This window comes from Eurytemora carolleeae, unplaced genomic scaffold, assembly GCF_000591075.1.
Source record: "Eurytemora carolleeae unplaced genomic scaffold, Eaff_2.0 scaffold72, whole genome shotgun sequence".
NCBI classification, from domain to species: domain Eukaryota; kingdom Metazoa; phylum Arthropoda; class Copepoda; order Calanoida; family Temoridae; genus Eurytemora; species Eurytemora carolleeae.
The window spans coordinates 210,621-225,641 of NW_019396031.1; the positions used below are offsets into that span (position 1 = coordinate 210,621).

The window sequence follows — 15,021 nt, forward strand, 5'->3', positions numbered from 1 at the left end:
GTATTATGCGCCGACAATGATGTTGTTGATGGGAATGTGGATGAGCTTGACGAAGAATCCGATGAATCCCATGATGCCGAACCCGATGGCGGTGGCGATAGCAATCTTCTGAAACTCCTTCCTGTCAGGTTTAGTACATCTCTTCACTAATCTGAACAAAACATATTTCATGTTAACCAAATGGTTAAATAACAAAGGGGAAGAACTTTCTCTTTCGACTTCAAATGAACTAAATAAATTTTTGTTCAATTTAAACTGATTTTAAATGTTCTGCTACTATAAAATATGCAATTAAATTTTATTGATAACTTAGTATCGACAGAACAAATATGTATATGATAATGAAATTAGTAAAAAATACTCCAAATGGATTAAACTATCATGATATGGTTTTCTTATATATATTCTAAACCAACCTGATAGAATCCTTGGAGAATTGACGAACTGGTTCCAGGGCAGTAACAATTTGATCCATGATGTATAAATGCTGAGGGATAACTCAGGAGTTCCAGTATATAAGAGAGCTACAAACTATCACTATCTCCACGTCACTGACGTTACACCGGAAGCAACCGGTACTAGCCAATCTACTCGATATAAATTTTTACGCGGATTCTAAACATTTGTTTAATTCTACGCAGTAATTAAAAATTAATTTAACAATTACAGTTTAGTTTATGATTTCCGAAATAGTAAATCACTGATATATATCTTTTTTCATCAAAACTTATTTCAAATGTAATCTTTGTTTCTAAATTAAATACGGTTTCAAATTACAATCTGCGTAGAACCTAATCTTTTTAAAACTCATCTACAAGTTTTATTACCAACAACCCGATATAAAATTCAGGGGTAAATTTCATAAACAATTTTTAAGAGTGAATTCCAATACTTCAGAGAAAATTTGAAAAGAATTTTTATTGAAAATCATAACTTTTCATCGAAAAAAAACTTTTTAACTCTATCGTGAAAAAATTGAAACCCTGTGATATTATTATCTCCTCGCTAGCAGACGGAGACCTGCTAAATCTGACAGGGGGCCAACTTTAATAAACATATCAAGAATGGCAACCTCTGACAAAGGTCTAGTCGGTATACCTTTAAGAGCTAAACTGTCCGCTAAATACAAGAATAGTTTTGCCTACCCAACCATCAAGGACAGATGTCCAGTCATACTATGCAAGGTAAATAGTTTTTTTTTAATCTTTGTGACAGAAAGAACTGACGAGGGTCAACCTATCACCATCACCGAATTTTAAAAATACTTTTAATGTTAAATAATAATAACTTATATCAATTTTAATTATTATTGTAATAATCATTGACAATCTATCATTCAGACTTTTAAACTAAATATTTTACTCAGATTATCGATCACCTGTATCGGGAGAGACTAAGTATAGGAAAAGTTTACGGAATGGAGGCGCAGGAAGGATTAAAGAAAATAATAGATCTTCTCTCTGGACTTAGGTAAACTTTTCTTGTTATTGGCTCTCAATCTTAGCTTATGATTGAAAACAATCAAATCCACGTTATTTATTTTAAGTTGAAATAGAAACCAAAAATTTGAAAAATTAATCATCATAAGAGCTTCCAATGAAAGCTTTCAGCTACAATTTCTTTATAAAAATCTCCAATAGTTTGATAAATATATAATAATTAAGAATTTTGTTCTTACTTTGTAATTTGTAAATACGTCAATACAAAACTATTGTGTAGGGGCAAATTTGGATGAAATAAAGCAAATTCAAGAGCTTTATTTAAAATTGTACGCGTAGCTAAGATAAAATTGTCTATGTCTGGTTTTACCAGGTATGAGATGCAAACTAATAAAGAGATTAAACCACTGTCTGATGGAAGAAAATGTTGCCAGGCAAGTTGAAAAGTTTTTTTTCTTTTCAAACTTACTTATGTTTAAGATTTAGATTTGAAAATCATCTTTTTTACTTCTGTAATCTTGCAATCAAGCTTAGACCCTTGCACACAGATATTATGCAGCTGACAAATTCTGTAAAATCAATGCAAGAATTAAACAAGACGGTTTGCTCTAAAAATGCATAAAACCTCTATTTATAATTTTTTAAATTTTCTATATTTAAAACCTCTTTTTTGACAGATTTGGAACGATTACTTGAACGATGAGAAGAATAAAGGAGAAGGAACAACATGGTTCTCTGCTTCATGGATGTGGTCAGAATGTTATTTATACAGGAACAATCAAACTTAAATTACTTCATAACAGGAGCATGCAGATTGCAGAGTTGTACAGGATTACTCACAAAGGATGAGACTGTAAAGACAGTTGTGCGAAAATTAATCAATCTTTCCTTGTATTTGTTGTTCCCTGCAGCTGCAGCTGCAATTGTGTCTCTTTCTCAGTCAAATTAGTCAGTTTATCTTTCCAAAGGACCAAATCAATTTCACCCTTCAAATTGTTATATGCAAAGGTCGTCATCCTTTTTGGATACAGGGTAACCCTGTATTGCTACATGAATATAAATTTTATTAATTTATTCTTTTCTTTCTTCTCTAATTCAATTATTTTTTATAAAACACTGTACTTTGCCAACAGTAAAGTTGATTGGTCTATAGATAGATCAATATTCACAAGATTATTTTTTAAACATGAATTCCTTGTTACCCTTAGATAAAGAATTTAATTTAAGATGATTTATAGGAGAATATTGGAAAGTATGTCAATTGTGCATGAACTTAGGTAAATGTTGTTTTCCCCTTATTGGGATTTTAGGTACCCTCCATTAATAGCAAGGGATGTCCTATTCGCGACGGTGTCCTTTAATGCTTTGTCTCATCAAGAATAAGGGAAATATCTAGTATTTATTTAATACTTTTCAAACTAGAAAACAATCACATAATTAATCATATAAAGGTTTACTGGGTACCATTGTAAATTTTTAAATTAACAGTTTCTCTGATCTATCAAATATTTTTAACCATAAATTGTGATATTATACTAAAATCATTTAAGTCTATTAAATTGGACATTTTTTTGAATTCCAAATTTTCTGTTCGAAGCAAATGTATTTCCTTTATAATGCTTATACTCGACATTTTTTGTTTTTAGAGATTTTGACTTTTTCCGTCATCAGAAGGAAGAAGGGTTTCGGGACTCCTTACTGTCTATGGAACAGCTTGGAGAATGGCTGCTTCAAATACTACCTGGAGAATATCCGTCCTGTTCAGTGGAAACTCAAAGCCTCTTCAACACTCTTCTACAAATCTCATTATGGGGGAATAAGTAAGAAATCATAAAATATTAAACATATTAGTTAAACTAGATTATATAAATTCAACGGGTGCGTTTTATTAACGAAAAATTTAAATCTCAAGGGAGAAAAACTTTAAAGAAAATCACCCCATCCCCGTCTAGACTTCACGTAGAAGTTAAATTTTGTTTCCGCTTCGAAATCTCTCATGATATCTTTCATTTTCTCGAACTTTGTTTAGGTGTGATCTATCAATCTCAGCCGGAAGTAAACAATCTGCCACCGGTAACACCCTTGATCAACTTCAATCCTTGGTGGACCGAATCCTTGTAGATCAATCCTCTCTTGCCTGGAGCAGTCTTGAAGTGTCAAACCAGACCGTAGATATTGTCATGGACAACGCAGGATATGAACTGTTCACAGATCTATGCCTCGCAGACTTCATTATATCCTGTAATAAAGCAACGAAGGTACAGTGATAACCAGAAAACTCTGAAATAGAAAGACGTCTTTAAAGTAACACTTGGGTGTATTTAATGTTACAAAGCTAATAGTTTTATTAGACACTTATTAAGTAAGTAATTACGTTAAATAGGTCTGTTTACACTTCTAAACTGCTGTGTCCCATGCTCATTGGACATAAATTGAGTCTAAAAGTCGTCTTCCTATTTGAGAGTTTTCTGGTTTTCACTGTAATAGAAGTTTATTAATTAAAATGATTCTAGTTAAAACTGCTTTAATTTAGGTTAGATTCAGGTTGAAGAACCAACCCTGGTTTGTATCGGATACAACCAGACAGGATTTCGACTGGACAATCAATAATCTCTGCGGAGAGAACGAAAACTCAGCGTTATCCAAACTAGGAAAATATTTCTTTCTATTCTACGAGTTTGTATTTTTTTCTTCTCAGTTTAAATTTCAAGGTTAAAAAAATTTAAATATCTGGGGCTATAACTTTTGGTTAGTAAAGCGCTTTATCCACAAGAAGAAACTTTAATTTTTAACTAATTAAGTTTAGGGTTTAGGGAAATTTTAAGAGATTGTTAGGATACGGTTAACAGAAACTGGTGTCTCTGTCCGACGACTGAAATCAAACCAAATGGGGAAGGGGGGCTGATTGAGCGCGCGCGCTTTGAACAGATTAAAAGTACAAAAGTTTTTACCTCTGGAATTTTTCAACTATTTTGTAGATAAAAATATTTAAATAAAAGGTGCAAGGTGGAAATCATACTTGACAAATGGAATGTGGGAGGTTCTAGTTGATTCGTTCTGGACCTATCCTCATGTATACTCGGAGCTGCAACAAGTTGACCCCCAGCTTTACTCAGGACTAGCTGAGGCTAAACTTGTTATATTCAAGGGAGACTTGAACTACAGGAAGCTGGTCGGAGATATAAACTGGGAAACAACAATTGATTTCAAAATTTGTCTGCAGGTAACCACCAACAGTATTTTATACATTATACAATCCCAATAGTTAAGACTTCTCTTTTAAGACTTCCTTGAAGGTAATTCCTAACAATATTAAAAGCGTCACAACTGATAAAACTTTGCCACGTCATTTGTAGATACATCTCTCAAAACTTCCTTGACGTAAGCACTAACTATAAAACTTTACCGCGCCGCGCTGGTAGATACATCATTAAAGCTTACTTAAAGTTAACCATTAACAGCTGGAGTGGATACCCTTTCTAAAAATTCCATGCATTCAAAACTTAATTCATGTGAACTTCAAAACTTTTTAAAAAACATTCGGGCGTACTCATAAAGTCCGGGGGGGGGGGGCTTTATTTAAAAAAATCCATAGATTCTGCACCTTTTGGGGCCAATTACCCCTTGAAAAACATAGATTTCACTGATCCAGGGGGGCCTTTCGTGTCTCTAGTGAAAACAATTTAAAATTCGGTGATGATGATGGACCAAACCTCATTCACCTCATGGAGTAAATAAAGTAGAAGTTGGTTCCACATTTTATTGAAAATATATCTCGGTCTGTGTTGACCCTTGTCTGGTCTTGAGATTGTAGTTGTCATGAAGATTCAAAACAATTGATAAAAGTATTCTATTCTAGGGATTCCTCCCGACCAATATCCTGTCTCTGCGAACCTTGAAGGCTGATGTAGTATCCGGGTTGGAGAATGGACAGGCGGAGAAATTAACATCTCAGGATAAGGATTGGATGATAAATGGAAACTGGGGACTAATCCAGTTTGCTCAAGCCTAGACTAATTACTTTTTGTTATATATACATTTTTATTCTGATGTCTGTTATACAATGAAATATAATAGCCAACAGTTCATCAGACCAGAATATTTATAGTTAATATTAAAATCTCTCCGAATTAAATGATTATAGTTAAGAAATAAACAAAAAAAAATAATCCAATACATACAGAGTGTATCAATATATATGAACATTATAATGTATAGATATAGTAATCTGTTTTTCTGTCCGACCATAACTCATAGACCCCTTAACCGATTTGCCTCATTTTATTTTGCAAACTGAAGAATTTTCGAAGTTAAATTGGTTGTTTTTTAAAGAGAAAGTTTAGATTTCCAAGGCACAACTGGGTTCCCAAGCTAGTTTAATTATAATTAGAATATATGACAAACCAATAAAAATCATGAATCCTATAACTCTTACATCGTTTTACAGAATTTGTTTTACAGAATTTAAACCGTTTCCTTGTATTAATAATTCCCTGCAACTGAATTTCTTTGCCTAATCATTGAATAATCCATAAAAAAATTATATTCCAAGAAGACCTAATTTAACCTCGCAATTGTGTCGTCTTTACAGTGGGTAATCCTGTATATAAACATCAGATAAATATTCCTGCACAATTACAATCTTATTTTTCATTCATTTCATACATATGCAGTATCAATATAAAAATATAAATGAGTTGATATTAAGATAAACAATTCACAGTGATCTCACGAGCCAAGAATAGATACTCCTTCACATTTCTCCCGCCTAGAGTAAATCCTTCAACTTGACATTTCTCCGTACAGCATTGCTGAACCCTTCCTTGAACCTGAACCATACATCTGTTTTCACAATCTCGTCAGATATACTTTCCTTCTTCTTCTGGGTCTCGGAGATCTAGAAGCAAGAAATATGATGAAATTATACTTGTACTTAATAAAATGTTGAAAAGGCGGAAAAGCTCCAAAAAAATGAGAAAGTTATTAAATCAGTTTCTACCCAAAGTTCAGAAAGTGTCTCATTGAGGTGAGATATAATATTAATAACAGGAGCTACCCTTCCCGTCCTCTCAGAACAGAAAAGACAATGAAATTATATCACGGTAGGAAAAATCAGGGGTTCACAATGAACAATTGTTTTTTTTATAGAAATGTTCTGTAAACATCTCCTGGCAACTTTTGGGGTTTTCGAATCTTCTATAATCTTGATGGTTCTACTTAATATTTGTATTTACTGTTAAATCCGTATTTATATTAAAATTGCATTAAATACCTCAATAACTCGACCGAAAAAGTCTGTAGCCTTCCTCTCTTTGATGTTAATCTGCTTAGGAGTTAGTTTAGCGAGATGACTCGTTGTCGTCTTACTTCCAACCGGAGTAGATCCAGGGGTTCCTGAACCTCGTCTTCCTCTCTCACCAGGTTTACCAGACGGATGTTTGCTCCGGGTTGGGGTTGAGGACTGGGCACTCTTTGCGTTTAGTTTTGCGTTAGTTTTATTCTCAGCAGCTATTCTAGCATTCACTACATCCACTCTATAAACAAGAGCAAGATAATATATTTATTTTTAACATGTTGGTTAATTCCTACATTATATTATATTTGATCCTAAATAAGTTTTTAATAAATCGATGAACAAAAGTTAACTTTGCCATGAAAAAAATGTTGCGAGAGAAAAAATCCGCCAAATTTGTCTAAATCCTCGATTTAAAAAGAGAACATTCAATTAAATTAAATCAAATAGTTACCTTCTCATCTTCTCAAGTTCTATCTCGTGAGCAATCAACTGCTTGGATCCATATGTTAGATTAACTACACGCTTAACATCTAACAATATAAACAACAAATTGGCTTTTATCATCTATACAGTATACCTACACAGTATACCTATACAGTATACATATAGAGTATACACTACTCAGTAAATCTCATTAGATCTATTTTTGATTATTTTTCGTTTGACTTCACCTGGAAAGGTTGCCACACTTTCTACGTCAGGGTCCATCTTGTATTCATACTAATAAAGGAAAAATATATTATTTAGATGATCTACCGATATATGAATACAAAGTCTCTGTTATCTTTTAAGACTTTTGAAGAATTTCCCAGCATAGTTTCTCGTTTATAGAATACCATGATCTTATTTTTTTAATTACACGTTTGGATTTATTATTCACAATCATTGTATTTTGTCTGTTATGTTATTAAATTATATATAAAATTATTATATAAAATAATAATGAAAAGAAATTCCACTTAACCTCATTTTATGAATATACATTCAAAATTAGAACCCGAAGAATTCCAGATTAATTACCTGTCCTTCCATATTCCTTTGTTGTTGGTAAGTGATGTTGTATGCTATATGTATACTGACAAGGTTGGCTAGCTCCGCCTTCTCCTTGCTTGAATACAACTGAGTGTTGACGGGACGGAATACAGGTTGGATTACGGAGAGCAGGGTTGGGAGAAGATCTTGGACCAATGTACTCCGGGAACAGTAAACTCGGGTCTTAGGAGACATCTCACCCTTCACACTCTCTACACACAAATATAACTTTGTTACTTAATTAACATAATTCTTTTCCGCATACTCTTTGGAAGTCAGTCAAGTCGACAAGAGTAAAAAATACCACAATGAGGTTTACAGATCATAATGTTAAAGGTTTTATTGTTAAAGTAGATATCTGTCTAGAAATTGTACTCTTTGGATATGTCATAAAATCAACGGCAATACAACCCTAACCAAAGAAAGTATGTAATGATAACTAACCTAGAACATTATTGCTCTGAGTGAGTCGGTTTCTAAACTCTGTATTCTGTGTTGGGAAAGAGAGTTTGGTTTTACTTATTGATGAGAAGAGGAAGTGTGCGGCTAGTATAGGGAAGTGTAGATGTCCCATGATAGAATAGTTCTGTGAGTGCATCATCTCCTGATGGAGGATATCAAAGTGAGTAAACCATTCTCCACCTTCCACTACGTTGTTCAGCTCCGAGTCTTTGAACTTGACGTTCAGGTAGTTCTCAAAAACACCTTCATTGAGAAACAGTTAATCATATATTTTAAATCTATCTAAATAGTCAGTTTTTTAACTGATTGATACGACACTGAAAATTATTTTTTAAGCATATTAAAATTATTGGATTTTTAAGTTTTGTAAAGAAAAAATTTCCTCCTGAACCTCTTTAATCTACAATTGTTTCTTCCTGAGATAATTCGCTCCGACTCTCCACAGCTGGCAATCGCAGAAAACACGCTCGTATACCTATTGGCCGGTGTATTAGAGGGATTCTTATTATCCTTCCTTTTGTACGACGTATCGTTTGAACTTGGAATTGTAAATATTTCGTCCCAAACACTAAACAAACTCTTCTGTGAGTCCTTTACTCCAACGGCAACACCGGCAATATCAGCGGAGCTCAGAACCTTTCCACGTCTCTTAAAGAACTGAAGAGTGGAGAGACATGAGCGAATATCATTATCCGTCTTCTTACACAGTGCTAGAAGAGCAGTTAAATCAGTTTTCATCGTCTCCTTCCGAGCAATCTCACGCAATCGTCCAGCTAACCTGTTGGATGATGTGGGAGGGAATGGTATAACTAAACCTAGTTGCTTGAGAGGTCTCAGAGCCGGAGTATAAAGATCGTTGCAGATACAAATAATGGGTCGTAGAACCAACATATCCTTATTCTTCTTCTTCCCTTTCTGTTGTCCTGTGAGAACTGAAACTAAGTAGTTGATTGTCGCTGGTGGAGCTCCGTCAATTTCGTCAATTATCAAACAATTCGGTCGCTGATCCTGGGACAGAACGCTTCGCATTTGTGTTGATGATTCAAGGTTCTTCTTAAATGCGTCGATAGATCTATCGTCGGAGGCGTTCATTTCAACCACCTTGTATCCGGCATGCAGAGCAACAATATGAGCTAGGGTAGTTTTACCCAGACCTGGAGGACCATGAAGTAATGCCACCTTCTGTTTAGGTCGGCCTGCCTCATCCAACTCCTCTAATACCTCGGGGAGGAAGGATTTGAACTGAAAAGTCTCGTCAACCTTCTTAGGTTCCTTCTTTGCTTTCTCTCTATTAAAGACAAGTTTATCCCAGAGTTTGAGCCAAAGCAGAAGAATTCTATTCGTTCCATCATCACTCAGCAAGTCCAGATAAGATCTAAAAATCAATTTTGGAAAGTGTTATTGAACATTTATAGAGACTAAATAATTAATTCTAAAGGAACTGTTTATTTCATTTTACAAATTTATTAACTAATAAAGGGAATCTCAGATAACTGCCGAAAGTGGACACTGGAACTTCAAAATAAAAAACAAAATTAAGGAACATATGAACACTGTATATTAAATACTAAAAACGATTAAGAAACCATGGAAAAACAAAGGAAGGAAATCTATGGATAAAATGTGTTGAAACTGTGTTTACTTTGGAGAATTAAAGTTTTATAGAACGATGAAAAACTTCAGCGGTGTTTATTAATTGTGAGACTCATATTTTTGCCCCCCCCCTTTCAGGATCATATTTTTCCCCAAATCCACAAAATATTTAGATTTAGTAGTATAATTGAGCGTTTTGGAGTTCTCATTTTAGGCAATTTATATAATAATGATAATAATAATAATTGCTGTCCAAACTTCAATCTAGTTTTTAGGCTTGACCTCCCTCCGTTTAAGTTCAAATGACTCAATATATATATATAGATAATAAACTTCGAACTAAGTATTAATCCAGAAAGCAAAGTATTGAGGAAAGGTTCCAAGAACCGAGTAAATACCTTGGTTTAAACTTCTCTACCCAGAGCTGAGTTTGTATCTCCTCGTCTCCTGACTCTATCCCGGAGTCTACTGTAGCATCCTCCTCTGGGGGTAGATTACTCTTCAACTCCTTCCCCGCCTGCTCCTGTAGCTCATGGAAGGGAACTCCACAGAGTCCGACAGGTTGGAGACTTGTTCCCAGATTCTTCTCCAGGCTAGGTTCTTCACTTATCATCCTGTTAATTTGAAGATGATTAACTGATGTTTTCATAAAACTATTTTGTTGATTTCATTAAATTATTGTTGACAAATCAGTGAATGTCCTACTTCCACAATCGAATTGACATGACTCTCTGTCTGAAGCCAAACACGTTAAAAAATCAAAATCAACCTGACATAATAGCGCTCCCCGGATGAGTGTGTGATTGCTAGATAATCAGTATCCGGTATTCTTCTGTACACTTTCCTCTCTCCGAGTATTGGAACTTTATAGCTACAAGGAGTCTGCGACTAAAAACAACAAAACATTTTAACGCAAAAATTTTCAATTTACAGGACTGAAGACGAAATTTTTGTTAGTCTTTATTTTTAAAGTGGCATGACGATTGTCGAAGAGTCCATTTCAAAACGTTACCCTTTAAACATTGTCTGATCAACGATAGCAATGAAAACCCGTATTTTTCTAGCCAAAGGAAACTGACCTAAGTGTTTTCTGGCCTAAGAGTCTTACGACTCAAAGCTGCAGCAAATCTTAAAATATGTCAAGTTAGGTCCAGCTGGGTAAATGGAGTTAAATCTGGGTTAGACGTAAAGATATAGTAGGGAGTCGATTTAAATCCAAAAAGAATCGTGGGGTGTTGAAACTGATCCTCATGTAATAATGGAGGCTAACTGGAAATTACGTCTAAAGTCTTTTTATTTCGTACCTGGGAGAACTGAGATAAAACATCACAGGTTTTTAATCTTTTATTGGTTGGAGTCGACTCTTTGGAATTTGTGTCCTTGGCACGTTTAGTTCCCAAGTATGGATTTGGAGATGAAATAGAGTTTTCAAAACTTTCAAATCCATCAAACTCCGGGCTGCTACTCCTGGCACGTTTCCCTATTCCAACATTAGATTCCGATGGTTTGATCCTGGAGAATGAATCTCCTCCTCCTCCTGGGTTTCCGAACTCCAAGGATCTCCGAGCAGGTTCGTTTTCCTTGTTCTGATCCTTCTCCAGGTCCCGCATTATCTACAACAAAATATATTTTTAAATTAAAACTTGAATAAATCATTTAAGACATCTTTGATCAAGTAAGCATGAATTTGGTTTCTTTGAACTTTTAATTACAGAAGTTTTTACAATTCTCAATTCTCAATTCATGATCATTGATAATTGATCACCTCCAGTTCATCATCAAGCATCTGATCAAGATCATCCTCTGGGTACTCTAATCCTTCTTCGTCCATATTCTCTGGAATCATCATAATTATACTAATAATACAAGTAAATAAAATATATATTTTTATTTCTAATAAAATTAAATGTAAATTATAAAATTTTATAAACTTCAGAACTTTAATTTCAAATAAAAGAGTAAAATATCTAGATTATATCAGGCTGAGATCATTAAAATAATAAATTTGAGAGATATGTTACATTTGGAAGAATTAATAGTCCACACAAATGGAGTGACTGAATTAATTAGTCCAGGTATATGTTTTGGACTGAATATAATAGTCCAGAGAAATGATGGGACTGACTGTATTAGCACGCGTGGAGATATGTTGACTTGATCATACAAGTCCGGGGAACATGTTTGGACTGAATATAGTCTGGGAACGTAGTGGGACTGATATAGAGGGCTGGACTAGATAAATTAATCCGGGGACGTGGTTGGACTAAAAATATCTCTAGGTCGGGTTCCAGCTCCATCTCCACCCTAAAGACACAAATGTAAAGAAATGATTAACAATAAAATAATTCAATTTTACTAGATGTTTTTAAAGAGAAGGAAACAATTTGAATTTTAAAAAGAGGATGGTATTTGCCCTTATTTTATTTGAAGTATAACCCAGAAGAAAAACAAAACTACGCAATAACCTACACGAATAGATACTTTTTTTCCATTGTAAAATTTACCTTAATCCTTCTTCCGTTCCCTCCTGTAGAACTCTGGTTGTGGATGAATCCTACTACAGGAGCTCGTCGTAAATGCTCTGGAGACTCTGGAGATTCTTCGTCCAATAGCGGAGTAGTCTCATTCTCCCTGTCCAGGGTCCTAATCCATCGCCACTGCTGGAAGGGAGCTGGAGGAAACGGTGGTTTCTTTCGTTCAATTATCAGCTGAATAACAAGGCCCAGGGATATACAGATTAATATACCGGTACCCAGCAGTAGATCTATCTTTTGTAAAGGTGGACAACTATACGCCTGACCGAACCCTGGAACTGTTGCTCGATGCAGGACGTTTCCAATGATAAACTTGAGGTTGGATCCTGTATAGTTATCTATAGCTAGAGCCAGGGTGAAGGTTCCAATAACAACACAGCTGATAATACTGGCCTTCTGGGTGAATGCAATGAATAGTACGGTGGGAGCTAACATCATACAGGTGAATGTTAACCAGTAGGTTGAATCTGAGAAGAAGGTTGGATAGCTACACAGGGGTATATACATGAGTAGGCCAGCTAGTAGGAATCCAACCAGTAGAGTAGGTAATACTACGGATAGTACAGGTATACCTAGAAACCACCAGATAGCTAGGAATACAATAGCAGAAACTAAACCAACACTTCCTGTCAATACAAATGTTATGGTTTCATCATACTCCGTATATAAACTCAGTAGGATGTATCCAACCAAGGATCCAAAGTAGAATCCGAACAAAAACTGTGAACATTTAAAAAATCTGTGCCCCACAACGGTTAGAAACGTTCCAACAAAGACTCCCAGAGCACAGGACACCCAGAGAAATGAGAAGTTTCCATGACTACAACCGTTGTAAACTTCATTATCTTCTTCTAGTTCAATACCGTAGGTGTGAGCTAAACCATACAAAGAACTACCGTTCTTCGAGTTAACTATAACCGCTATAATCCGTCCGGTCCTGGGATAGTTTACCAAGGATATCCGGTCCTTGTGGTGGGTTAAGGTGGTCACTAAGTTTCCATTGTTCACAATATCATCTTGGTCCACGAATCCATTATACCCAATCTCAAAATATTTCTGAGTGCAGTCGTCTTCTGGGAGAAAATACTGATAAACCTGATAGGTGAACTCCTGTATCCCGATACAGTTCATATTGTGCTGACCCGCCTGGTTAAAACTGAGATATATCAACTGATCTTTCCATGATAGATCTAGGTATGGTTTGACAAGTACTCCGGGTTCAGTATTGCAGGATCCAGGTACAGGGCTATTAGAGTCATATGCTCTCACAAACACTGGAATAGTAAATTAATAAAAATAATCGCATAAAAAATGTTTATAAGAGTGGCGAAAATTCCAAATTTTTTTATATCAACTTAAACTTTGAAGAAAACACTATATTTTTAAGAAAATAAATAAATTTAGGACGAAAACATTTAAGTTAGTCTTCGTTCAGTTGGATTTTTCCAACCCGGATCTCTGGGGCCAAGGTGATGGGGGGACATAAATTCTAAATACCCTCCCCCCCAGAAAAGTTTTTTTTTAAATTTTGTATTTGTTTAATTGTTCCTGACCTATCGCTGATATATTGCTGGGATGAGGATTACTAAGAAGAACTCCTCCAGGATATATACCATCTATGTATGGTATGTATAGAGCAGGACTAGTGGAGTTGACTAATCCTTCTTCTGTTCTCAGGAAGGAGGATAGAAGAAGGAACTGTTTCCGAGCGTGGGCTTCAAATATTAAAAAATCTGTTCCATGGTCCTGCTTCTTGGAAAGTAATCTAAAATAAATGTGTTTTTTCACGTCTGTACATGAAAATACTTTTCTTAGCAGTAAACCAATCATATTAATGACTAGCTGAAGGGCCTGGCGTTGCCCGTGATAAAAATTTTAAGAACTAATTTTTGAAAAAAAATATAATAAAAAAAATATTTTTAAAAAAATATAATTTTTTCAGCTTGTAACGCCCCCCGGCAACATATAAGTGTCCACACAAAACTTCAGCCTAATCGGTCCAGCTGTTTGGCCGGCTATAGACAATATATATATACGAATGTCTTGTTTTATTATATAGATTAACTAATCTGTTCGCTCAATATGAAATGTGATTTACTTCGTGAAAAAAATAGAATCATAAATATTAAAACTTTTTTAAAATTAATATCTAATGGTTAGAGATAAATTATCAGATATACTTCGTAAAAATTCAAGATTTTATTAAAAGAAACGTCAAAATTGCTGAAAAAATATTTTCCGGGAAGAAAAAACAAATAGACATGAAACAACCCAATTTCATCCAAAATAAAGTCAGTTAAAATAAACTTTATAGAAAAAAAAGAAAATTAGTTAAGTTAACTTTATATAAGAAAAAACGAAGTTTTTGTTAAAATTTTGTAATGAAAGTTTAAGGTAAACCTGTAAGATGAAGAGGGTTGCATAAGCAGAAGCTGAGGAGTACTGCTAATCTCTACAGTTTCGACATCATCCTCCCCTTGAGAACTATAAAGAGCAGACGGAGATATAGCTACTTGTTCATCCCAATCCTTCCAGTTAACCATCTGCAGTTTTCGTCCTCTTACTCCACCTTCTACCTGGAGTAGAGAATCCTTAAACTCTGTCTCCGAGCTGAGAGAACCGACGAGAACTAAGAGGTAGATGCAACTCAAAAAACTTCTCATGA

At 34.8% G+C, this 15,021-nt stretch overlaps 3 protein-coding genes across 3 annotated transcripts; 1 reads left to right on the top strand and 2 right to left on the bottom strand.

Moving 5' to 3' along the window:
- The first annotated feature begins 942 nt into the window (after window positions 1–942).
- Window positions 943–5,608, top strand: LOC111696440 (protein-glutamate O-methyltransferase). The gene is made up of 10 exons (XM_023466046.1): window positions 943–1,184; window positions 1,367–1,470; window positions 1,813–1,873; window positions 2,117–2,211; window positions 2,678–2,716; window positions 3,086–3,259; window positions 3,469–3,697; window positions 3,973–4,090; window positions 4,439–4,662; window positions 5,299–5,608. Exons 1-10 carry the CDS (start codon window positions 1,065–1,067, stop codon window positions 5,449–5,451), a joined length of 1,317 nt encoding a protein of 438 aa, XP_023321814.1. The 5' UTR covers window positions 943–1,064; the 3' UTR covers window positions 5,452–5,608.
- A 455-nt stretch (window positions 5,609–6,063) lies between these two features.
- On the bottom strand, window positions 6,064–11,683 carry LOC111696412 (chromosome transmission fidelity protein 18 homolog). The gene is made up of 11 exons (XM_023466012.1): window positions 11,588–11,683; window positions 11,127–11,435; window positions 10,592–10,710; window positions 10,221–10,436; window positions 8,646–9,604; window positions 8,212–8,472; window positions 7,756–7,979; window positions 7,407–7,455; window positions 7,187–7,265; window positions 6,712–6,973; window positions 6,064–6,336 (listed from the first exon to the last, which is right to left on the bottom strand). The coding sequence occupies exons 1-11, from the start codon at window positions 11,669–11,671 to the stop codon at window positions 6,208–6,210; spliced, it is 2,691 nt and encodes an 896-aa protein (XP_023321780.1). The 5' UTR covers window positions 11,672–11,683; the 3' UTR covers window positions 6,064–6,207.
- A 380-nt stretch (window positions 11,684–12,063) lies between these two features.
- On the bottom strand, window positions 12,064–15,019 carry LOC111696903 (transmembrane 7 superfamily member 3). Its single transcript, XM_023466681.1, has 4 exons — window positions 14,757–15,019; window positions 13,910–14,121; window positions 12,327–13,630; window positions 12,064–12,126 (listed from the first exon to the last, which is right to left on the bottom strand). The coding sequence occupies exons 1-4, from the start codon at window positions 15,017–15,019 to the stop codon at window positions 12,064–12,066; spliced, it is 1,842 nt and encodes a 613-aa protein (XP_023322449.1).
- Between the last annotated feature and the right edge of the window lie 2 nt (window positions 15,020–15,021).

Bases quoted from the DNA above. Each gene is read 5' to 3' on its own strand.
- LOC111696440 (XM_023466046.1), top strand. From the start codon at position 1,065: ATGGCAACCTCTGACAAAGGTCTAGTCGGTATACCTTTAAGAGCTAAA. The intron at 1,874-2,116 runs GCAAGTTGAAAA...CTTTTTTGACAG, and splicing joins ATGGAAGAAAATGTTGCCAG to ATTTGGAACGATTACTTGAA. The intron at 2,717-3,085 runs GTAAATGTTGTT...TTTTGTTTTTAG, and splicing joins TCAATTGTGCATGAACTTAG to AGATTTTGACTTTTTCCGTC.
- LOC111696412 (XM_023466012.1), bottom strand. From the start codon at position 11,671: ATGATGATTCCAGAGAATATGGACGAAGAAGGATTAGAGTACCCAGAG. The intron at 11,436-11,587 runs GTGATCAATTAT...ATTTTGTTGTAG, and splicing joins TGCTTGATGATGAACTGGAG to ATAATGCGGGACCTGGAGAA. The intron at 7,266-7,406 runs GTGAAGTCAAAC...TTATATTGTTAG, and splicing joins AAGTGTGGCAACCTTTCCAG to ATGTTAAGCGTGTAGTTAAT.
- LOC111696903 (XM_023466681.1), bottom strand. From the start codon at position 15,019: ATGAGAAGTTTTTTGAGTTGCATCTACCTCTTAGTTCTCGTCGGTTCT. The intron at 13,631-13,909 runs GTCAGGAACAAT...TTACTATTCCAG, and splicing joins CAGCAATATATCAGCGATAG to TGTTTGTGAGAGCATATGAC. The intron at 12,127-12,326 runs GTAAATTTTACA...TTGTGTCTTTAG, and splicing joins GGAACGGAAGAAGGATTAAG to GGTGGAGATGGAGCTGGAAC.